This window comes from Hypanus sabinus, chromosome 20, assembly GCF_030144855.1.
Source record: "Hypanus sabinus isolate sHypSab1 chromosome 20, sHypSab1.hap1, whole genome shotgun sequence".
NCBI lineage: Eukaryota > Metazoa > Chordata > Chondrichthyes > Myliobatiformes > Dasyatidae > Hypanus > Hypanus sabinus.
The window spans coordinates 243409-268339 of NC_082725.1; the positions used below are offsets into that span (position 1 = coordinate 243409).

The 24931-nt window shown below is 42.7% G+C and overlaps 1 protein-coding gene across 3 annotated transcripts in view; it reads right to left on the reverse strand.

Moving 5' to 3' along the window:
• Positions 1 to 24931, reverse strand: part of hycc1 (hyccin PI4KA lipid kinase complex subunit 1) — a 151167-nt gene that overhangs the window by 29426 nt on the left and 96810 nt on the right. For all 3 annotated transcript variants that reach the window (XM_059944922.1, XM_059944925.1, XM_059944923.1), the window contains exons 8-9: positions 18625 to 18741; positions 1003 to 1090 (exon numbers count right to left, since the gene is read on the reverse strand). In XM_059944922.1, coding sequence (XP_059800905.1) covers positions 1003 to 1090; positions 18625 to 18741 — 205 coding nt within the window. The remainder of the gene's footprint in view (positions 1 to 1002; positions 1091 to 18624; positions 18742 to 24931) is intronic.

Consider the following 24931-nt stretch of genomic DNA (forward strand, 5'->3'; position numbering starts at 1 on the left):
AGGCCGGGAGATTCTCCGAGGAGGGGGGGGGGATGAAACTAGATGTGCTTGGTTGACCACTCGGAGGGTCCTGAGCTGTTTGAAGAGTCGAGGAGTTCGGAGGGGATCGAATGGTGGCCAGAAGACTTCAGTAATTGAGCTCCAACGGTTGTGCACGAAGTGGTTTGGACTTTGATAAGTTTGGCGCCTTTTCTTTAATTTTCTCTTCATATATACTGTATCGTTATTAATCACTTAGTTATAGTAACCTTTATAAATTGTACTCATTTAATCGCATATGGTGTACTGTCTGGTTTTGGGCGAGGCGGGGACATCACACAGCATCCACACCAGCTGATTACCCAGTTTGGCGGGGCCGAAGGCTGCTCCCCCTAGACAAGAACGAGCTGAGCGAGCCTGAGGCGACCCAGGGAGTTACAGCTACTTTATTATCCCTCTCAACCCCATTCTCCTACCTTCTCCCCGTAACCTTTGACACCCTTACTAAGCAGGAACTTATCAATCTCTGCTTTAAATATACCCAATGATTTGGCCCCCACAGCCAGGCATTGAATTCTGCAGATTCACTACCAGCTGGCTAAAGAAATTCCTCCTCATCTCTGTTCTGATAAGGGACATAGATCAAGAGACATTTTCCCAGGGTGGATATGCTAATATGAGTGAGCATAGTTCTAAGGTGAGTTGAGGGTTAGGGTCAGCGTGGAATGTGCTACCAAAGGTGGTGGTAGAGGCAGGATACATTAAGGACATTTTAAAGACTCTTAGATTGGCACATAGATGATAGAAAAAAATTAGGGCTATATGGGAGGGAAGGGTTAGATTGGTCTTACAGTAAGTTTAAAAAAGTTGCCTCAGCATCGTGGGCCAAAGGACCTGTGTTGTGATGTAATGTTCTAAGTACATATTTGCATTTGGAGATCTAAGTTGTCATAAAAGAGCAGTTTTAAAAATCATAACCCAATGGAATAAGCTCTAAATCTTAAATGTCTCATGATTACCCACCAGTAGAGGTTCTGGAAACATTTCCAATTGAGCTCTATACAACACATCATCCAGAGCTTTGCAAGCCAAGTCCCATTCTCCATTATATCTGGGGAGAGCAGAAATTATAAACAGTAAGCAATGTGAATCAACTATCCATACAAAATATTAATTTGTGTATAATATCTTCGAATAAGAAAAATATTTTTCATTCCTATTCAGGCTAGCATAAAACACATCTAGATTTTAAATGTAAGCACCCTAACTCCTTGTCCAGATGCAGTGCTGTAGAATTATACAGATTGTTGTGATCTTATAGAGACAAAGGAACCCTTAATGGAACAGTGTTAACCTCTGGGATGATACAGAGCCCCAGGAGCTCATAATATGAAATATTAAATACAGTATTTATACAAGTATGTCCCCACAAAATTATTCAGAGTCTTCCCCAATCAGAAGCCTGGATGAACCATGAGATCCAAAATCTGCTAAGAGCCAGATTAGAGACATCGAAGTCTGAAGACCTATAAACATAGAACATAGAAAACCTACTGCACAATACAGGCCTGTCGGCCCACAATGCTGTGCCGAACATGTACTTACTTTAAAAATTGCCTAGGGTTACCCATAGCCCTCTATTTTTCTAAACTCCATGTACCTATCCAGGAGTCTCTTAAAAGACCCTATCGTATCCACCTCCACCACTGTCGCCAGCAGCCCACTGCACGCACTCACCACTCTTTGCAAAAAAAACTTACCCCTGACATCTCCTCTGTACCTACTTCCAAGCACCTTAAAACTGTGCCCTCTCGTCTCCTTACTTTCTCAATAAGCCTTGCATGGGGTACCTTATCAAATGCCTTACTGAAATCCATACACACTACATCTGCTGCTCTTCCTTCGTTAATGTGTTTAGTCACATCCTCAAAACTTCAGTCAGGCTCGTAAGGCACAACTTGCCTTTGACAAAGCCATGCTGACTATTCCTAACCATATTATGCCTCTCCAAATGTTCATAAATCCTGCCTCTCAGGATTCTCTCCACTGAAGTAAGACTCACTGGTCTATAATTTCCTGGGCTATCTCTACTCCCTTTCTTGATTATAGGAACAACATCTTGTTATGAACCCCAGTTTCAATTCCTGGGATGGTACATGATGTACTAGGAATCTATGACTTTGTTTCTGTGAGTGTCATGCGAGGACCTACCCCAAGAGTATAAAAAGAGCAGCGAGATTGCTCCAGAGAGACACACTTTGGTGGAGAGTCGTCATGTTTGGACAGCAGAGTCGTTAGAGTGAAGAGTGCAAGCTTCGATTGAACCCAAAAGGGAGTGTGTAGTCGATAACGCTGTGTATTTTGGAGGTGACTGACATTTCGTAATCCAAATGTGGATTTTTGGCACCCACTTTGGTGACCTCTGCAAAGTCTCGGGCATGTGGTGACTTGTCCTGGAAAAGGGACTTCTGTCAGTTACTTGGTGAAATTCTCACTTTTCATGGACTCTTCGTAGACTCTTTGAAACAGACCGCATCGTGAACTCGCTTCCACTGTAAAGGTATGGTGGCCGCTTTGTGAGATCAGCGTCCGAGAGGTACTTTGTATCTGCCGAATCGCTATCGGAAAGGTATGGTGGCCGTTTCTGGCATATTTCTGCGAGATTCGCTTCTTCGCTGTATTTTTGAATCTTCGTCTTCAAGATCGTCTCTTTGCTACACTTCGAAACTAAAAGTCTCTCCTCTCAATTACCCCCTGAATCCCTGAAACTTCTGAACTGACATTCTAAGACTGTGCTCCAGTAAGATTCTGTTAAGAATTGTTTCTAAGTTTAACCTTTTGGGAGCTATAGACGCATAGTGCTGTTAACTTGGTTTTAAATTAGTCGCTTGCTCAATTTTCTATGTTTCTGCTTGAGTGTTAATAGACTTAGTTGTTTTGCAATAATTCCCTGACCCTGTTCCACGTCTATTATTGCTGGTTCCAAGTAGCAACCTGCAACCCTCCAATCCTCCAGAACCTTTCCTGTCCCCAGTAATGATGCAAAGATCATTGCTAGAGGATCAGCAATCTCCTCCCTTGCCTCCCACAGTAGCATGTCTGGTTCCAGTGACTTATCCAACTTGATGATTTCCAAAAGCTCCAACACACTCTCTTTCTTAATGTCTAAATGCTCAAGCTTTTCAATCTGCTGTAAGTCATTCCTACAATCACCAAGGTCCTTTTCCGTTCTGGATACTGAAGCAAAGTATTCATTAAGTACCTCAGCTATCTCCTCCAGTTCCATACACACATTTCCACTGTCGCACTTGATTGGTCCTATTCTCTCACGTCTTATCCTCTCGCTCTTCACATACTTGTAGAATGCCTTGGGGTTTTCCTTAATCCTGCTCGCCAAGGCCTTCTCATGGTCCCTTCCAGCTCTCCTAATTTTATTCTTAAGCTCCTTCTTGCTAGCCTTATAATTTTCTAGATCTTTCATTGCCTAATTTTTTGAACCTTTCATAAGCCTTTCTTTTCTTCTTAACTACATTTTCAACAGCCTTTATACACCACGGTTCCTGTACCCTACCATCCCTTCCTTGTCTCACTGGAACGTACCTATGCAGAACATCATGCAAATATCCCCTGAACATTTGCCACATTCCTGTCGTACATTTCCCTGAGAACATCTTTTCCCAATTTATACTTCCAAGTTCCTGCCTGATAGCTCAATGGTGTGTTCACTGAAATCTTTAACCTCCCGCATTGGCATTGTTTGGTACCCACCTGCGTCAATTACACCAATGCCCAAGAAGAGTGTGGTGACCTGTCTCATTGACTATCATAAAGTCATTGAAAAGTACAGCACCAAAGCAGGCCCTTTGGCCCATCTAGTTCATGCCAAACCATTCAAACAGCCTACTCCATTGACCGCCACGAATCATAGCCTTCTATATCCCAACTATCCATGTACCTATCCAAAACTACTCATAAACATTGAAGTTGAATATGCATACACCATTAGTATTTGCAGCTCGTTCCACACTCTCATGACCTTCTGAGTGAAGATCCCCTTAAACTTTTCACCTATCACCCTTAACCCATAACCTCTTATTATAGTCCCACCCAACCTCAGTGGAAAAGCCTCCTTGCATTTACCCTATCGATACACCTCAATTTTGTACACCTCCATCAAACTTCCTCTCAATCTTCTACATTCCAGGGAATAAAGTCCTAACCCATTCAATCTTTCTTCATAACTCTGCTCTTCCAGACCCAGCAACAACCTTGTAAGTTTTCTCTGTACTTTTTCAACCTTATTTACATCTCTCCTGTAGGTTGGTGACCAGAACTGCATAGAATATTCCAAATTAGGCCTCACCAATGTGTGAAACAACTTCAACATAACATCCCACCTCCTGTACTTTGATTTATAAAGACCAATGTGCTAAAAGCTTCCTTTACAAAACTATCTGCCTCTGATGCCACTTTCAATGAATTATGAACCAGTATTCCCAGATCCCTTTGTTCTACAGCACTCTTCTGTGCGCCACCATTCACTGTGTAAGACCTATACCAGTTGGTTCCACTGAAGTGCAACAACATGCATTTTTCTGCATTAAATTCCATATGCCATTTTTCCAGCTGATGCAGAACCCTCTGCAAGCCAATCATGGTGTCATCTGCAAATTTGTTAATCAAATTAACCACATTATCATCCTGATTACTGAAATAGATGACAAACAACAATGAACCTAGCACCAATCCCTATGGCACTCCATTAGTCATAGGTCTCCAGTCAGAGAGGCAACCATTTACTACTACTACTCTGACTTCTCCAACAAAGCCAATGTCAAATTCAATTTATTACCTCATCTTGAATGACAAGCAACTGAGCCTTTTTGACCAACCTCCCATGCAGAACCTTGTCAAGTGTCTTACTAAAGTCCAAGTAGACAACAACCACTGCTTTGCCTTCATCAACTTTCAAGGTAACTTTCTCAGAAAACTAAGATTAGTTAGACATGACTTACTACACACAAAGCCGTGCTGACTTTTCCTGATCAATCCATGTCTATCCAAATGCTCATATATCTGGTCTCTTAGAATACATTCCAATAACTTTCCTACTACTGACATCAGACTCACCAGTCTATGATTCCCTAGTTTTTTTTAAAACGAGCCTTTTGTAAACAGCAGAACACCATTGGCTATCCTCCAATCCTTCGGTACCTTGTCTGATGCAAAGGATGATTAAAATATCTCTGCTAAGGCCCTGACAATTTCTACACTTGCCTCCCACAATGTCTGAGGGAACATTTTGGCCAACCCTGTGGAATTATCCACCCTAATTTGCCTTAAGACACCTTTGCCTCTGTAATTTGTACAGGGTGCCATTCTGGCCCACCTCTTCAGATTCTGTTCATCTCCTGAGTAAACACAGATGCAAAGAACGCATTAAAGAACTCTCCCATTTCTCAACACTATGCACATCTGGTCTTCTGGAGGTCAATTTTTTTGTCCTTGCAATCCTTTTGCTCTTAACATACCTGGAGAATCCCTTAGAATTCTCCTTCACCTTGTCTGCTAGACAAACTCATGCCTTCTTTTAGCCAACTGATATATTTCTTAAGTGTTGCTTTGCATTTTGTACTCCTTAAGCACCTCATTCGTTCCTACATGCCTATATCTGCAATCTACTTCCTTTTTTTTGTTAATCAGGGCCTCAATAACTCTTGAAAACCAGGGTTCCTACACTTGTTATCTTTACCTTTTATTCTGACAGGTACATACAAACTTTGCCCTCTCAAAATTTTACTTCTGCCTCCCACTTACCAAGTACACCTTTGACAGAAAACAGCCTGTTCCAATCCATATTTGCTAGATCCCCTTTCTGATATCATCAAAATTGGCCGCTCCCCAGATTAGAATTTCAGACTGCATACCAGACCTATCTTTGAAACTAATGGCATTATGAACATTAGATGCAAAGTGTTCCCCTACACAAAATGTTCTGTCTCATTCTCTACTAGCAGATCCAAGTATCACACCCACCTCATTGGGACTTCTATGTACTGATTAAGCAAACTTTCCTGAACACTTTTGACAACCTCTATCCCATCTAATCCTTTTACAGTATGGAAGTCTATTCAATATGTAGAAAGTTAAAATCACCTACTATAACAACCTTATGTTTCTTGCAATAGTCTGCAATCCCTTGACAAATTTGTTCCTCTGAATCCCTCAGACTGTTGGGTGGTCTACAATATAGCTCCATTCACATGGGGCTTTCTTATTCCTCAGTTCCACACATAACGGCTTACTAGACACGTCCTCCAGACTGTCTTGACTAAGCATTGCTGCGACACTTCCCCTAACTAGTAACGCCACCCTTCCTCCTTTAATCCCTCTTGCTCTGTCGCATCTAAAAGACTACAGAAGGAAGAAATCAGAGGTCCATGAGCCAGTCCACATTGGAAGATCAAAGGTGGAGGGGGTTAGCAACTTTAATTTCCTAGGTGTTAATATTTCAGAGGACCTGGACTAGGCCCAGCACGCAACTGCATTATGACAAAAGCACAGGGGCACCTCTACTTCCTTAGGAGTTTGCAGAGATTTGGCATGACATCAAAAACTTTGACAAACTTCCATAGATGTTTAGTGGAGAGTATATTGACTGGCTGGTATGGAAACACCAATGCCCTTAAATCAGAATCCCGTTTAATATCACCAGCATATGTTGTGAAATTTGTCAACTTTGTGGCAGCAGTACAATGCAATACATGACAAATATAGGAAAAAATACTGAATTACAGTAAGTATACATATATAAATAGTTAAGTTAAAATAAGAAGTGCATAAATAGAAATAAATTTTCAAAAAGTAGTGAGATAGTGTTCATGGGTTCAATGTCCATTTAGAAATCAGATGGCACAGTGGAAGAAGCTGTTCCTGAATCATTGAGTGAATACCTTCAGGCTTCTGTACCTCCTTCCTCTGATGTTAACAATAAGAAGAGGGCACCTCCTGGGTGGTGGGGGGCCCTTAATGATGGAGGGCACCTTCCTGAGGCACCGCTCCTCGAAGATGTCTTAGATGTTGTAGATGTCTTTGACAGCACAGACACAGTAGAAGCGTTCCTGCTCAAGTCCAGCAAAGAGCTTTAAGTACCCAGTCTCCATAAAAAAGGGGTACTGGCTAACGGAGTGGTCATCGCAGGAGCAGTCTTAGGAGTGGTCTGAGTCAGAGTGGTATGACAGGCTCAGCAGGGTTTTGAGCAGAACAGGTGGAGGCAAGGCAAGTAGATAAGTTCATTCCTTATTTCTTTTTTTCTTATTTAACTCTTGAGAGAGTAAGGAATTGATATACAGGGCCAGTGTAATGTTCTGGATGTTAGATGTGGGGTTTCCAGGAGTCTACCAGTAACAGCCACATCTGCACCAGGTGTATCGAGATGCTGCGCCTTAGAGACCACGCTGAGGAACTGGAGCTGCAGTTTGATGACCTTCGGCTATTTAGGGAAAGTGAAGAGATTATAGACAGGAGGTAGTCACCAAAGGCTACCAAGGGGACAGATAAATAGGTGACTGTCAGGAGAGGGGAGGGAGAACGTCAGATAGTGGAAGAGCACCAGTGTGGCTCAACGATAACGACTCCATTTTGAGTACTGTTGGGGGGGGGGGGGGAGGCAGGAGGACCTACATGAGGGAAGCAACAAGCAACAGCAGCCATGGCACTGAGTCTGGCCCTGTGGCTCAGAAGGGTAAGGAATGGAAGAGGAGGACAAGCAGTAATAGGGAACTCCATAGTTAGGGGGATAGAAAGGCAATTCTATGAGCGTGAAAAAGAAACACAGATGGTAGTTTGCCTCCCAGGCGCCAGGGTCTGCGATGTATTTGAAAGCACCTGTAACATCCTGAAAAGGTAGGGTGAGCAGCATGAAGTCGTGGTACATATTGGGACCAACAACATAGGTGCTACGATATACTTCTACGTGCACTCTTGAGCAGACGATTAAAGTTGGTGTGCATGCGCCGTTGTTTTTATCTGAAATACCTGTCTTCAGACATGGTGGCAGCAGTGGTACTCGGAAAATTGCTTTTTTCAAATGCAGCGCCCGATTTTTTCAACTTGCATTTGGCAGCATAATAATAGCGCAACTCTGAAACATCGGAGGGTGAGAAAAATAACCAAGATGAGCAACTAGCCACAAATAGAGACGGGTGTAGTAGCAATGCCTGGAGGTGAGACAGCAGAATCTCAGCGACACCCAGCACCCATGGGTGACCCCGTGCCGGGGGAACCATGGTCGGGCCAGATATCCTCCCCCAATCAGCAGCATTCGCCTGCCACCGGCCATGACAGTCAACCACGAACTGATAGAAGGATGGAAGACATGGTGGCAGATGTGGACTAACTACAGTGTCGTAGCACAACTGCATAAACAAGTTCCAGCATACCAGACAGCATTATTTTTGCATACAATTGGACCGTCAGGACTTGAGGTCTACAACAGTTTTGTGTTTGCAGATGAGGCTGAAAGCCAAGTCCTCACAAAGGTTTTAGCTGCATTTGACAGATATGCTATCGGTGAGAAAAATAAGACATATGAATGGTACTTGTTCAACAAGCGGCAACAAGAACAAGGTGAGACCTTTGAGTCGTTTCTTGCTAGCCTTAGATCTCTTGCAAAAACATGTAATTTTTGCTCGTGTATGTCAGACAGTCTGCTGAGAGACATGATCATACTGGGCATTAACGACTCTCAAACCAGAAAACATCTGTTACAAGAGAGAAAGCTAATGCTCAATAACTGCATTAACATCTGTAAAAGCACAGTAATGGCTGAATCACACCTACAAGCATTCAGCACAGCTGCAGATAGCAGGTCCACTACTGTCCATGGGATTAAACCTTGCGTTAACAAGAAAGGTTTAAAGCATCTTGAACAGAAGGCTAGTGCTAGTGGTGGAGCCAGAGCAAAAGGTTTGAAGAGCATTGAACAGCCGCAGAAGCAAAGTGGCACAGAACATGCAAGAGACAAGCAACAATGCCCAGCATACAGACAAGTGTGCAAGGTGTGTGGCATTCAAAATCACTTTGCAAAGGTATGTAAGCAGAAGCCCGTGCATGGGGTGGAAGCACAAAGTGATGACCAAACTAACAGCGACACAGCAGCACCGAGTTTATCGACAATGTCATACTGGTGGTCAACAGTTTGAAGACAAAGGATGACATTATCGCACAGATGCTCATCAAAGGAAAGCCAATAGACTTCCAAGTCAACAGCGGGTCAAGCATTAACATTTTACCCTGCAAATACTTGGAGGGAGTAGATCACACACTAAGACAATGCACAAAAAAGCTGCTGGTGTGGAACAAGACCACCATGGATGCAGAAGGGATGTGCAGAGTGAAATTGCATAACCCCATGACGAACTGCAAGTATTCTGTTGAATTTGTCGTGGTCACTGACGACTTTACACCATTACTGGGAAGCAGGGCCAGCCAGCAAATTAAGCTGATTACAGTCAACGATGACAACTTTTGTAGGGTGCATGCATCTACACTCAAAGAAAAACAATGCACACCAGAAGAATGCTATGCAGAGGTGTTCGATGATGTGCTCGGGGAGCTTCCGGGTGCAGCCCATCTGCAGATTGATGAGGAAGTTCAATCCAGCGTTAACCCCACGACGTCTACCCCATGCTATGAAGTGGAAAGTGAAAGCTGAGCTTGATCAAATGTTAGACCGCAAGGTGATAGCTCCAGTCCATGAACCTACAAGGTGGGTTAGCCAGCTAGTGGTCGCAGAGAAGAACGGCGATCTTCATATATGCATTGACCCTCGATCTTTGAACAAAGCGCTGAGGAGAGAACACTACCCCCTTCTGGTGATAGAGGACATTTTGCCAGATCTTGACCAGGCTAAGGTTTCCAATAAGCTTGATATGAGTTCTGCATTCTGGCAAATGAAATCGGACAGTGAATCAAGTGTGCTCACCACCTTTAACACACCTTTTTGGCAGTATTGATGGCTCAGACTTCCATTTGGAATGAGCGTGTCATCAGAGATCTTCCACTGCAGACTGCATCAGGCTACCGGGAGTGATCTGTGTCGCAGACAATATTCTAGTGTACGGAAAAGGGGAAACGCAGGGAAAGACAATCGCTGATCATGATGTGAAACTTGAGCAGCTATTACAGCGCTGTGCAAAGCAGCATATAAGGCTCAACAAAAACAAATCTGTATTCAGAGCGACAGAGATACCCTTTTTGGGGCATCTCATCACAAGTGAAGAACTTCAGCCTGATCTTAAAGGTCGCTGACGTTCTCAACATGCCAGCACCCACAGATGCAGATGCGCAGGGAGTGAAGCAATTGATCAGATTTGTCAACTACCTGAGCCGTTTTCTACCAAGTCTCTCAGATACCCTTGAGCCAATAAGACAGCTGACAAAGCCAGATGTAGCATGGGAGTGGTCAGCTGAGCAGCAAAACGCTCTCTCCAAGATCAAGTACATAGTATCCGCAGCACCAGTGTTAGCATACTACAATTTTAAGGAAGAGCTAACCATCCAATGTGACGCCAGCAACAAAGGCCTAGGGGCAGCACTCCTCCAGAATGGGCGTCTGATTGCATATGCAAGCACAGCGCTAACAGACACAGAAACGTGTTACACAGCAAATGAAAAGAAAATGCTCGCAATCGTTTTCGCATTTGATCATTTTCATCAATACACTTTTGGCAAGAGTACAAGAGTACTCTGTGATCACAAGCTGCTCGAAATGATAGTTAAGAAGCCGCTGGTGAAGGCACCAAAGCGCCTACAGGGAATGCTTCTTCGCTTGCAGAGCTATGATTTTGACATCATCTACTGTCAAGGGAAGTTCACGCACCTCGTGGATATGCTACCATGAGCAGTTAGTGGTACTCCAGGCCAGGAGAACAGCTTCGACGAAGTCAACATGCTATCACACCTGCCAATCTGCGATGAGCGTCTAGAGCAGATTCGCATAGAAACAGTGAAAGATGACACACTATAGATGTTGAAATGTGTAATCATCAGCAGATGGCTGAGCAAATGTGACGCACTACCAGAGCAACTCACACCTTACTTTAGCTATAGGGATGAGCTTGCAGTCCAAGATGGCTTAATCTTCAAAGGTGAGCCTGTCATCATACTGCAGAGTGAGCGAAAGCAAATGAAGAAAAGAATTCATTTGTCACAGTTGGGCGTAGAAGGATGCCTCAGATGTGCATGCGAATGTCATTTTTGGCCAGGCATGAGCAGCGACATCAAACAATATATTGCTACATGTGATGTTTGTTGCATATACGAAATGAGTCAGTAGAAAGAATCGCTTATGGGTCATGAGGTACCTGCTCGGCCGTGGGAAAAGATAGGTACCAACCTATTTACATTTGAAGGAAAAGAGCACCTCGTCATCGTTGATTACTACAGTAATTTCTTCGAGGTAGATCTTCTTTGTGACACGACCAGCGCAGCTGTTATTCACAAATTGAAGGCTCATTTTGCGAGATATGGTAGTCCATTATAAGTGGTTAGTGATAATGGGCCACAATACATATCAGCGGAGTTTCACAGATTTCCATGAGAATGGGATTTTGAGCACTTGTGTAGCAATCCCAGAAATAGGAAAGCAAATGGAAAAGCTGAATCAGCAGTTAAAACAGCTAAGCAGATCCTCACAAAGAGCAACAAATCGCGAGCAGATCCCTACCTCGCACTTCTAGACCATCGCAACACACCTTCGCAAGGGCTCAGTATGAGTCCTGCCCAGTGTCTGATGAATCACTGCACATGCACGCTCCTGCCTACAACAGCAAATTTACTGGAACCCAAAGTCGTACGCAAACATGAGCGTATGAAACAATGCGTCCAGAAGCAGGCCAACAAGTACAACAAATCAGCCAAAGATCTTGCCGCACTCGACGAACGGGATACCGTGCGCATGCAACCCCTGGTGCAAGGTAAAAAGAACTGGGAGAAAGTAATTGCATGTCGGTGCCTTGATGAGCGTTCATATGTAGTTCAAACTCGTTCTGAGATCTACCAACGTAATTGCATACATCTATGAAAGACGACTGACGAACTGCCTGAAAAGCTAATCACACATGAACAGGCAGAATTAGGTCAAACAACCGAGATCAATGATCACAATGTGCCTACCGCATCAAATGCATACAGCCAAACACTAACAGAGGCTAATGATACAACACAAACGTTGAAACATGCAAATAAACAACAGGACTCGGACAAAACAGTAAAAACTTGTTCTGGCTGCACAGTGAAAAGGCCACAATATCTAGAAGACTTTGTCCCATATTGAATAATTGCATGAACAATTAAACAATGTCTGTGACACTATTTGGAATTTTAAGGTCATGTTTGTACTCAAAGAAGGACCATGTCCTATTTGAGGCTGTGTGATTTGTAGTTTGAAGTTAAAGTCGAATTTTAGTATGTTTTATATTTGTTATAGATGCTCATACAAATGGAAATAATGAATGGTATGTATTTGTGACAGGCATAAGAGATATAAGGCATGATTAATGAATACTTTGAAAGTTAATTCCATGAAAACATACTGGAAAGCAGACTCCAGAGACATGAGTTTAATTGTTAATACAATTGTTCCTTTTCTTTGTTTTGATAAAAAGGGGGATGTTATGATATACTTGTACATGCACTAGTGAGCAGACAATTAAAGTTGGTGTGCATGCGCCGTTGTTTTTATCTGAAATATGTCTCGAAACAATAGGTAGAAAAAGGGGGGAGGTCCTGAAATCAGAACACAGGAGGTTAGGATGGAAGCTGATTTTGGAATTGCCGCCTGTGTCACACGACAGTGAGGAGAGGATAGGAATAGAATGAGGTGGTAGATAAATATGTGGCTGAAGAACAGGAGCAGGGGGAAGGGATTCAAATTTCTGGATCATTGGGACCTCTTCTGGGGCAGGTGCGACCTGTACATAAAGAACACGCTGCACTTTAATACAAGGGAGACCAATATTCTTGGAAGCAGGTTTACTAGAGCTGTTGGGAATAGTTTAAACTAAAAAGACAGGGGAATGGGAACCAGTATGATAGAGCTGAGAATGAGCTTTACAATGAGGTTTACAATTAGATGATGGGTGTAACATGAATGAAGGAAGGACAAGCCAATGATTGGATACAAATACAGACAGAGCAAAGAGTTAGATAGTACCAGAGGCAAAATTTCAAAAGGGCAAAGAATGCAGGACTGAAGGTGCTGTATTTAAATGTGCATAGCATTCAGAGTAAGGTGGACAAACTCATGGCGCAATTAGAGATTGGTTGGTACGATGTTGTGGGCATCGAGTCGTGACTGAAAGAAGGCCATAGTTGGGAGCTTAGCATCAAAGGATATACTTTGCATCAAAAGGACAGACAGGGAGGCATTGGCGGTGGTGTGGCTCTGTTGGTAAGAGATGGAATTACATCTTTAGAAAGAGGTGACATAGGGTCAGAGAATGTTGAATCTTTGTGAGTAGAGTTAAGAAACTGCAAGGGTGTGGAAAAAAAAGTTATGAGAATCATATATAGACCTGCAAATATTAGATTGGGTGTTGTGTAATAACCCAGATCTTCGGGAGCTTAACATAAATGAACCATGAGTGCTGGGCAAACTCAAAGGTCTAAGGTGGATAAGTCAAGTGGCCCAGATGGACTACATCCCAGAGTCCTGAGAAAGGTTGCTCAAAAGATGACGGATGCATTGTTCATGATCTTTCAAGAACCACTTGATTCTGGCATGGTCATAGAAACACAAAAAACTTACAGCACAACACAAGCCCTTCAGCCCTCAAAGCTGATCTGAACATGTCCTTACCTTTGAAATTACCTGGGATTACCCATAGCGCTCTATTTTTCTAAGTCCCAGAGTACTGGAAAATTGCAAATGTCATTCAAAAGGGAGGACGGCAAAAGAAAGGAAGTTAGCGTAACTGAATTGAATTGAATTGACTTTATTACTTACATCCTTCAAATACATGAGTAAAAGTCTTTATGTTAAGTCTCCATCTAAATGTGCAATATGCAACTTATAGTAACTTTTAATACAGTGTATGTACAACAGGACAATCAATATAACAAAAAAATACAATTGTATCAGCAAGAATTAATCAGTTTGAAGGCCTGGTGGGAGAAGCTGTCCTAGAGCCTGTTGGTCCTGGCTTTTATGCTGCACTACAGTTTCCCAGATGGTAGCAGCTGGAACAGTTTGTGGTTGGGGTGGCTTGGGTCCCCAATGTTCCTTCAGTCCCTTTTTTCAGTCCCTGTCTTTGTAAATGACCTAAATAGTGAGAAGTTCACATCTACCGATGTGCTGGGCTGTCTGCACCACTCTCTGCAGAGTCCTGCAATTGAGGGAAATACAGTTCCCATATCAGCAGTGATGCAGCCAGTCAGAATGCTCTCAACTGTACCACTGTAGAAAATTCTTAGGATTTGGGAGCCCATACCAAACTTCTTCAACTGTCTGAGAAAAAAAAAGAGGCACTGTTGTGCTTTTTTCACCACACAGGTGGTATATAAGACCATAAGACATAGGAGCAGAAATAGGCCATTTGGCCCATCAAGTCTGTTCCACCATTTAATCATGGCTGATCCTTTTTTTCTCCTCAACACCATTTCCCAGCCTTCTCCCCGTAACCTTTGATGCCATGTCCAATCAAGAACCTATCAATCTCTGCCTTAAATACACCCAACAACCTAACCTCCACAGCTGCATATGGCAACAAATTCCACAAATTCACGACGTTCTGGCTAAAGAAATTTCTCCACATCTCTGTTTTGAATGGACACCACACTAACCTGAGGCTGTGCCCTCTTGTCTGAGACTCTCCCACCATGGGAAATATCCTTTCCAAATTTACTCTGTCTAGGCCTTTCAATATTCGAAAGGTTTCAATGAGATTGCATCCCCCATCCTTCTAAATTCCAACAAGTACAGACCCAAAGCCATTAAATGTTCCTCATATGATAACTCCTTCATTCCTGGAATCATTCCTGAGAACCTCCTCTGAACCCTCTCCAATGCCAGCACATCTCTTCTAAGATAAGGAGCCTAAACTGTACACAATACTCAATGTGAAGCCTCATCAGTGCCTTATAAAGCTTCAGCATAGGATTCCATCTCTTGTATTCTAGACCTCTTGAAATGAATGCTAACATTGCATTTGCCTTCCTCACCACCGACTCAATCTGCAAGTTAAACTTTAGGGTATTCTGCACAAGGACTCCCTAGTCCCTTTGCATCTCAGATTCCTGGATCTTTCCCCCGTTTAGGAATAGTCCACACATTTACTTCTACTACCAAAGTGCATGACCATGCATTTTCCAACATTATATTTCATTTGCCACTTTCTTGCCCATTCTCCTAATCTGTCCAAGTCCTTCTGCATCCTACCTGTTTCCTCAACACTACCTGCCTCTCCACCAATCTTCATATCATCTGAAAAATTGGCAACAAAGCCATTTATTTATTTATTCATCTAATTCATTTATATACAGCATAAAAAGAAGTGGTTCCAAAACTGACCCCTGCAGAACACCACTAGTCATGGACAGCCAACCAGAAAAAGATCCTTTTATTCCTATTTGCTGCCTTCTTCCAATTGGCTAATGCTCTAAGCATGTTGTTAATTTTCCCGTACCATGGGCTCTTAAATTGGTAAGCAGCCTCATGTGTGGTACCTTGTCAAAGGCCTTAGAAACACAGAAAACTTAAAGGGCCTTTGGCCCACAATGCTGTGCCGAACATGTACTTACTTTAGAAATTACCTAGGATTACCCATAGCTCTCTATTTTTTTAAGTTCCATTTATCTATCTAGGAGTCTCTTAAAAGACCCTATCGTATCTGCCTCCACTACCGTCACTGGCAGCCCATTCTGCGCACCTACCAATCTCTGCATAAAAAATTTACCCCTGACATCTCTTCTGTACCGACTTCCAAGCACCTTCAAACTGTGCCCCCTTGTATTAGCCACTTCAGTCCTGGGAAAAAGCCTCTGACTATCCACATGATCAATGTCTCTCATCATCTTAAACACTCTGAAAGACCAAATATATAACATCCACTACATCCCCTTTATCTAGCCTACTTGTAATCTCCTCAAAGAATTCCAACAGGTTCGTCTGGCAGGATTTTCCCTAAAGGAAACCATGCTAACTTTGTCCTATCTTGTCCTGCGTCGCCAAGTACTCCATAACCTAATTGAAAAGCATAGAAACATAGAAAACCTACAGCACAATACAGGCCCTTCGGCCCACAAAGTTGTGCTGAACATGGCCCTACCTTAGAAATTACTAGGCTTGCCTAGAGCCCTCTATTTTTCTAAGCTCCAGGTACATATCTAAAAAGTCTCTTAAAAAAACCTTATTGTATCCGCCTCCATCACTGTTGCCAGCAGCCCATTCCATGCACTCACCACTCTGAGTAAAAAACTTACCCTGATGTCTCCTCTGTACCTACTTCCCAGCACCTTAAATCTGTGTCCTCTTGTGGCAACCATTTCAGCCCTGGGAAAAAGCCTCTGATTATCCACACGATCCTTAACAATTGGCTCCAACATCTTCCCAACCACTGAGGCCAGGCTAACTGGTCTATAATCTCCTTTCTGCCTTCCTCCTTTCTTAAAGAGTGTATCTGGAAGGTTCAACTGCTGGTGAGTCAGTATCCAGACAAAAATTACACCATGAAGACAAAAAAATATTCCAAGCAACTGCATGAAAAGGTTATTGAAAAGCACAGGACAGGACAAGGATACAAGAAAATTTCCAAATCACTGAATATCCTTTGGAGTGCAGTTAAGTCAATCATCAAGAAATGGAAAGAATATAGCACAGCTGTAAATCCGTCCAGAAATCTAAGTGACCGTTCAAGAAGAGAACTAGTGAGGGAGGACACCAAGAGGCCTATGACAACTCTGGAGGAGTTACAAGCTTCAGTGGCTGAGATGAAAGCGACTGCGCATATGGTGTTTCAGCAGCTGCAACCCTATGGGAGAGTGGCAAAGAGAAAGCCACTTGAAAAAAACTCACATGAAATCTCAGCTAGAGTTTGCCAGAGAGCATTTAGGAGACTGTGAAGTCAGCTGGAGGAAGGTTCTATGGTCTGAGGAAACCAAAATTGAGCCTTTTAGCCATCAGACTAAACACTATGTTTGGCATAGGCTAAACACCGTACGTTATCAAAAACACACCATCCCTACTATGAAACATGGTGGTGGCTGCATCATGCTGTTGTGATGCTTCACGGCAGCAGGCCCTGGAAGGCTTGTGAAGGTAGAGGGTAGAATGAATGCAGCAAAATATAGGGAAATCCTGGAGGAAACCCTGAAGCCCTCTATAAGAGAACTGCAACTTGTGAGAAGATTTGTTTTTCAATAAGACAATGATCCCAAGCATAAAGCTAAAGCTACACAGGTATGACTTAAAAATAACAAAGTTACTGTTCTGGAGTGGCAAAGCCAGAGTCCAGACCTCAATCCAATTAAGAATGTGTGGCTGGTCTTGAAAAGTGCTGTTCACTCATGATCCCCATGAAATCTGACAAAGCTTAAACAGTTTTGTAAAGAAGAATGGGGAAAAATTGCAGTATCCAGTTGTGCAAAGCTGATAAAGACCTATCTACACAGACTCAAGTCTGCAATTGCTGCCAAAGGTGCATCTACAAAATACTGACTTGAAGGGGGTGAATACTTATGCAATCAATTATTTTGTGTTTTATATTTGTAATTCATTTAGATCATTTTACAGAGATTTGTTTTCACTTTGCCCCAAAGAGTCTTTTTCTGTTGATCAGTGTCAAAAAAACAAAATTAAATCCACTGTGATTCAATGTTGTAAAACAGTAAACCACAAAACTTCCGGGGGTGGGGGGTGGGGTGAATAGTTTTTATAGGCACTGGAAATTCTGCTGGGGATGTAGAGGGCAGCTTGGACACCTGAATATTCCATGAATGGTATTCTACATAGACACTTGAGATGGTTCAAGAGAGGTTCGCGAAAATGATTCCAGGATTCAACAGCTTTTAATATGAAAAGCGTTTGATGGATCTGGGCCTGTATTCACTCAAATTCAGAAGAATGAGGGGTGACCTAATTGAAACCTATCGAATGGTGAAAGGTCTTGATAGAGTGGAAGTGTACAGGATGCTTCCAATGTTGGAAGAGTCTAGGACCAGAAGACACAGCCTCAGAACAGAGGGGCATTCTTTTAGAATGGAGATGAGGAGAAATTTCTTTAGTCAGAGAGTGATGAATCTGTGGAATTCTTTGCCACAGGCAGATGTGGAGGCCAAGCCTTTACGAATATTTAAGGCAGGGGTTGATTGGTTCTTAATTGTTCAAGGCATGAAGGGATATTGGCAGGATGGGTGAGGTCAGAGATTGGGGCTGAGGGGAATAATGAATCAATCATGATGAAATGGAAGAGCAGACTTGATGGGCCAAATGGCTTAATTCTGCTCCTGTGTCTTATGACTATTAACTACCATTACATCACCCCTTTTCTCCATATTGGCCTCCTGGTGTGCTCTGCACAATCCCTCAATAACAAACACAACAATGTGTACTTTGATAATAAAATTTATTTTAAAATTTATACTTACATAGCATAATAAACAGCTGTTAACATGTGTACCATAAACTCTGGGGAGACTGGTATTCTGCTGTTGACATTTTCATATTTCTTCTGCAACTTCCTTGGATATCCACTAACACACACTCTATAAGAAACAGCAAGCATAACTTTAGATGTTTTTGAGGAAGTCCATTAATTCAAGATTTCACCTTTCCTTGTCCCTTATATCCACATTCCACTCGCCTCTCACCAAACAAATAATTGCTTAGACAAATGAATAAGGCAAGTCAGCCATAGAACATGTGCCAGCAGAGACATTTGAAAACTAAAACATTTGGAGACTAGTTAATGAAACATCATGATTCTTATGATGTAAATACTCAATAATATCTGCAATATTGGGGAAGAACTCTGTCAAAGATCTTCACTGGTAATGTTGAAGACCATCCTGAGGGGTAAAATACTTAGCAATTTCAAATTCATGATACAAATAAAAAACAAGAAATGATATTTTACTGAACATATCTGTCCAATGTATATTCCCTTCAGATTCATTACCTGTCACTATTTCTATCACACTCACACCTTGCTTGCTCTTCCACACTGGTCCAATAAATATTGTCTTAGAGTGCTATACACATTGACCATTTCACTGAACATCTGTTCAGTCTACACAAGTTGACCATTTTACAATGTTAGACAAGGTGGCAATTTTACTGAACATCTGATCAGTGTGCAAGTGATGACTTATTTACAGTGCTAAACAAGATGACCATTTTAGAGTGCTAGACGAGATGACCATTTTACTCTCTGAAAGAGATGAGCAACACGTACAACATGCTGGAGGAACTCAGCAGGTCAGGCAGCAGCTGTGGAAACGCTGACTCCTTGTTTCCACGGATGCTGCCTGACCTGCTGAGTTCCTCCAGTGCATTGTATGTGTTGCTTTGACCTCAGCATCTGCAGTGTACTTTGTGTTTGAAAGAGATGATCATTTTACAGTAGCAGATTAGATGACCATTTTAATGAACGTATCTGTTCCATGTGTAGAGTGGCCTCACCTTCATTACCTGCCACTATACTTCCCTCTCTCTCACACCTTGCTTGCCCTTCCACACTGCTCCAATAAGTATAATTGGAAGAATCTCCATAAGACCATAAGATATTGGAGCAAAATTAGGCCATTTGGCCCATTATGTCTGCTCCACCATTTCATCACCATTATGGCTGATCCAATTTTCTTCTCAACCCCAAATCCCTGTATCTCTTCATGCCCTGACTAAACAAGAATCTATCAACTACTACCATAAATATACATAAAGACTCAGCCTCCACAGCAGTGTGTGGCAAAGAATTCCACAGATTCACCACTCTCTGGCTGAAGAAATTCCTCCTCATCTCTGTTCTAAAGGGATACCCCTCTATTCTGAGCCAGTGTCCTCTGGTCCTAGACTCTTCCACCATATATAACCATATAACAATTACAGCTCGGAAACAGGCCATCTCTGCCCTTCTAGTCAGTGCTGAAAGTTTACTCTCACCTAGTCCCACCTACCTGCACTCAGCCCATAACCCTCCATTCCTTTCCTGTTCATATACCTATCCAATTTTTTTTTAAATGACAAAATCGAACCTGCCTCTACCACTTCTACTGCAAGCTCGTTTCACACAGCTACCACTCTCTGAGTAAAGAAGTTACCCCTCGTGTTACCCCCAAGCTTTTGCCCCTTAACTCTCAACTCATGTCCTCTTGTTTGAATCTCCCCTACTCTCAATGGAAAAAGCCTATCCATGTCAACTCTATCTATCCCCCTCATAATTTTAAATACCTCTATCAAGTCCCCCCTCAATCTTCTATGCTCCAAAGAATAAAGACCTAACTTGTTCAACCTTTCTCTCTAACTTAGGTGCTGAAACTAAGGTAACATTCTAGTAAATATCCTCTGTACTCTCTATTTTGTTGACATCTTTTCTATAATACAGTGGCCAGAACTGTACACAATACTTCAAATTTGGCCTCACCAATGCCTTGTACTGTTTTAACATTACATCCCAACTCCTATACTCAATGCTCTGATTTATAAAGGCCAGCATACCAAAAGCTTTCTTCACCACCCTATCCACATGAGATTCCACCTTCAGGGAACTATGCACCATTATTCCTAGATCACTCTGTTCTACTGCATTCCTCAGTGCCCTATCATTTACCATGTATGTCCTATTTTGATTAGTCCTACCAAAATGTAGCACCTCACACTTAACAGCATTAAACTCCATCTGCCATCTTTCAGCGTACTCTTCAACTGGCCTAAATCTCTCTGCAAGCTTTGAAAACCTACTTCATTATCCACAATGCCACCTATCTTAGTATCATCTGCATACTTACTAATCCAATTTACCATCCCAACATCCATATCATTAATGTATTTGACAAACAACATTGACCCAGTACAGATCCCTGAGGCACACCACTAGTCACCGGCCTCCAACCTGACAAACAGTTATCCACCACTACTCTCTGGCATCTCCCATCTAGCCACTGTTGAATCCATTTTGTTACTTCAACGTTAAGACCTAACAATTGAACCTTCCTAACTAACCTTCCATGTGGAACCTTGTCAAAGGCCTGACTGAAGTCCATATAGACAACATCCACTGCTTTACCCTCATCAACTTTCCTAGTAACCTCTTCAAAAAATTCAATAAGATTTGTCAAACATGACCTTCCACGCACAAATCCATGTTGACTGTTCCTAATCAGATCCTGTCTATCCAGATAATTATATATACCATCTCTAAGAATACTTTCCATTAATTTACCCACCACTGACTTCAAAATTACAGGCCGAAAATTGCTAGGTTTACTCTTAGAGCCCTTTTTAAACAATGGAACCACATGAGCAATACACCAATCCTCCGGCACCATCCCCATTTCTAATGACATTTGAAATATTTCTGTCAGAGCCCCTGCTATTTCTACACCAACATCCCTCAAGGTCCTAGGGAATATCTTGTCAGGATCTGGAGATTTATCCACTTTTATATTCTTTAAAAGTGCCAGTACTTCCTCTTCTTTAATCATCAGTTTCCACAACTACCCTACTTGTTTCCCTTACCTTACACAATTCAATATCGTTCTCCTTAGTGAATACCAAAGAAAAGAAACTGTTCAAAATCTACCCATCTCTTTTGGCTCTGCACATAGCCGACCACTCTGATCCTCTAATGGACCAATTTTATCCCTCACTATCCTTTTGCTATTAATATAACTGTAGAAACCCTTTGGATTTATTTTCACCATAAGAAACATTCTCTCCACATTGACTCTATCAAGACCTTTCACCATTTATAGGTTTCAATGAAGTCACCCATCACTCTTCTGAATTCTAGTGAATTCAGCCCCAGAGCCACCAATCCTGGAATCATTTTAGTGAACCTCCTTTGAACCCTTTATACTAAAATATATTTTAGTATATCCTTTCTAAACTAAGGGGTCCAAACCTACTTACAATACTGCAATCTCAACTTCCAACGAGGCACATAACAGCTTTCAAAACACAAAGAATCCAAGAATGTAAGATAATCGCATTTTCTCCACCATCTTGTGTATTTTCAAATGATCATATGGTCATTCTGGCAGCCCAATCAGCAGCGCGAGCAGCGCACAGCGAGGAGGTTTTTCACAGGTCAGCTGTACCAATTTAAGGGAAAAGCTTCGCGGGCATTCAGTGTCATTAGCTTTGGCTCAAAGGAACCTTCGGCTTAGAAGATGTGATGGCCCTGAGTAAGTTATCCAGGTAAGTTTCTGTTAAGTTTCCCTTTTTTCTTACTGTGTCAGGAGTACTTAGTGAAGCTTAAATGGCCATTGTGTGTTCTTCATGCCGCATGTTTGGAGTCCTGAGAGAGCTGGAGTAGTTCCCTGGGAACTACTTCTGTGTAAACTGCATCCAGCTGCAGCTCCTTGAAGAATGTGATAGGGATCTACAGCAGCAGCTGGATGACCTTTGGCTTGTACGGGAGAGTGAGGAGATCATCGATCGGAGTTATGAGGAAGTGGTCACTCCTAAGATGCAGGAGGCTGGTAGCTGGGTGATGTCAGGAGAAGGAGTGGGAAGGTGAATAGGCAGTGGGCACAGAACACCCCTGTGGCAATTCCCCTCAATGATAAGCACACCCTTTTGGATACTGTTGTGGGGGATGACCTCCCAAGGAAATGCCATGGAGACTGGGTTACTGGCACTTAGCATGGGTCCGTGGTGCGAAGAGAAAGAAGGCGAAGAAGGCAGCAGTAGAGATAGGGGACTCAATAGTCAATGGAACAGACAGCAGATTCTCTGGGTGTGAACGAGACACCCAGATGGTTTGTTGCCTCCCAGGAGCCAGTGTCAGGGACAGCTCGGATCGTGTCCACAGCATTTGAGTGGGAGGGAAAGCAGCTAGATAGCTTGGTACATATTGGTACCAATGGTATGGGAAGGAAAAACAAAGAGGTTGTGAAAAGAGAATTTAGAAAGCTAGGCAGAAGGCCAAGAAGCAGGACCTCTATTGTAATAATTTATGGATTGCTACTGTGCCATGTGCCAGTGAGCGTAGAAACAGGATGATTTGGCAGATAAATGCATGGCTGAGAAGCTGGTGCAGGAGGCAGGGCTTCAGTTTCAGCTGCCACTCATCATATGATAATCCCTTCATTTCCGAAATCAACCTCCTGAACCTCCTTTGGACTCTTTCCAATAATAATACATCCTTCTGAGATAAGGGGCCCAAAACTGTTGGCAATAGCATTATCTCCTTGTTTAATATTCTATTCCCCTTGAAATAAATGCCAAAATTGCCATTTGCCTTTTTTACCACAGACTCAACCTGTGAATTAACCTGGGAATCTTGCACAAGGACTCCCAAGTCCCTTTGGCACCTCTGATGTTTGAATTTTCTCCCCATTTAAATTATTGCACTATTGTTCCTTTTACCAAAATGCATTATGGTACATTTCTCAACACCATATTCCACCTACCACATTTTTGCCCATTCTTCCAATTTGTCTAAGTCCTGCTGCAATCACATTGCTTCCTCAGCATTACCTACCCCTCCACCTATCTTTGTATCATCTGCAAACTTCACCACAAAGACATCAATTCCAGTATCTAAGGAAATGACAAACAATGTGAAAAGTAAAGGTCCCAATACTGACCATCACACTGAGCACGGGGGTCCCCCAGGGCTGTGTGCTCGGTCCACTGCTGTTCACTCTGCTCACCCACGACTGTGCTGCAACACACAGCTCGAACCATATCATCAAGTTCACCAATGACATGACCATGGTGGATCTCATCAGCAAGAACAACGAGTCAACTTACAGAGAGGAGGTGCAGCGGCTAACGGGCTGGTACAGAGTCAACAACCTGTCTCTGAATGTGAACAAAACAAAAGAGATGCTTGTTGACTTCAGGAGGGCACGGAGCGACCACTCCCTGCTGAACATCGACAGCTCCTTGGTAGAGATCGTTAAGAGCACCAAATTTCTTGGTGTTCACCTGGCGGAGAATCTCACCTGGTCCCTCAACACTAGCTCCATGACAAAGAAAGCCCAGCAGCGTCTCTACTTTCTGCAAAAGCTGAGGAAAGTCCTTCTCCCACCCCCCTATCCTCATCACATTCTACAGGGGTTGTATTGAGAGCATCCTGAGCAGCTGCATCACTGCCTGGTTCGGAAATTGCACCATCTCGGATTGCAAGACCCTGCAGCGGCTAGTGAGGTCAGCCGAGAAGATCATCGGGGTCTCTCTTCCCACCATCACGGACATTTACATTACACACTGCATCTGCAAAGCAAACAGCATTATGAAGGACCCTATGCATCCCTCATACAATCTCTTCTCTCTCCTGCCGTCTGGGAAAAGGCACCGAAGCATTCAGGCTCTCACGACCAGACTATGTAACAGTTTCTTCCCCCAAGCTATCAGACTCCTCAACACCCAGAGCCTCTTCTGACACCTTGCCCTATTGTCCTGTTTGTTATATATTGTAATGCCTGCACTGATTTGTGCACTTCATGCAGTCCTGGGTCTGTAGTCTAGTGTAGTTGTTGTGTGTGTGTTTTTTTCTCTCTGTGTTGTTTTTTATGTAGTTCAGTCTAGTTTTTGTAATGTGTCATGTAACACCATGGTCCTGAAAACATCTCATTTTTACTATGTACTGTACCATCAGTTATGGTTGAAATGACAATAAAAGTGACTTGACTTGACTTGACCCTGAGGAACACCACTAGTCACTGGCAGACAACCAGAAAAGGCCCCTTTTATTCCCACTCGCTGCCTCCTGTCAGCAATTCCTCT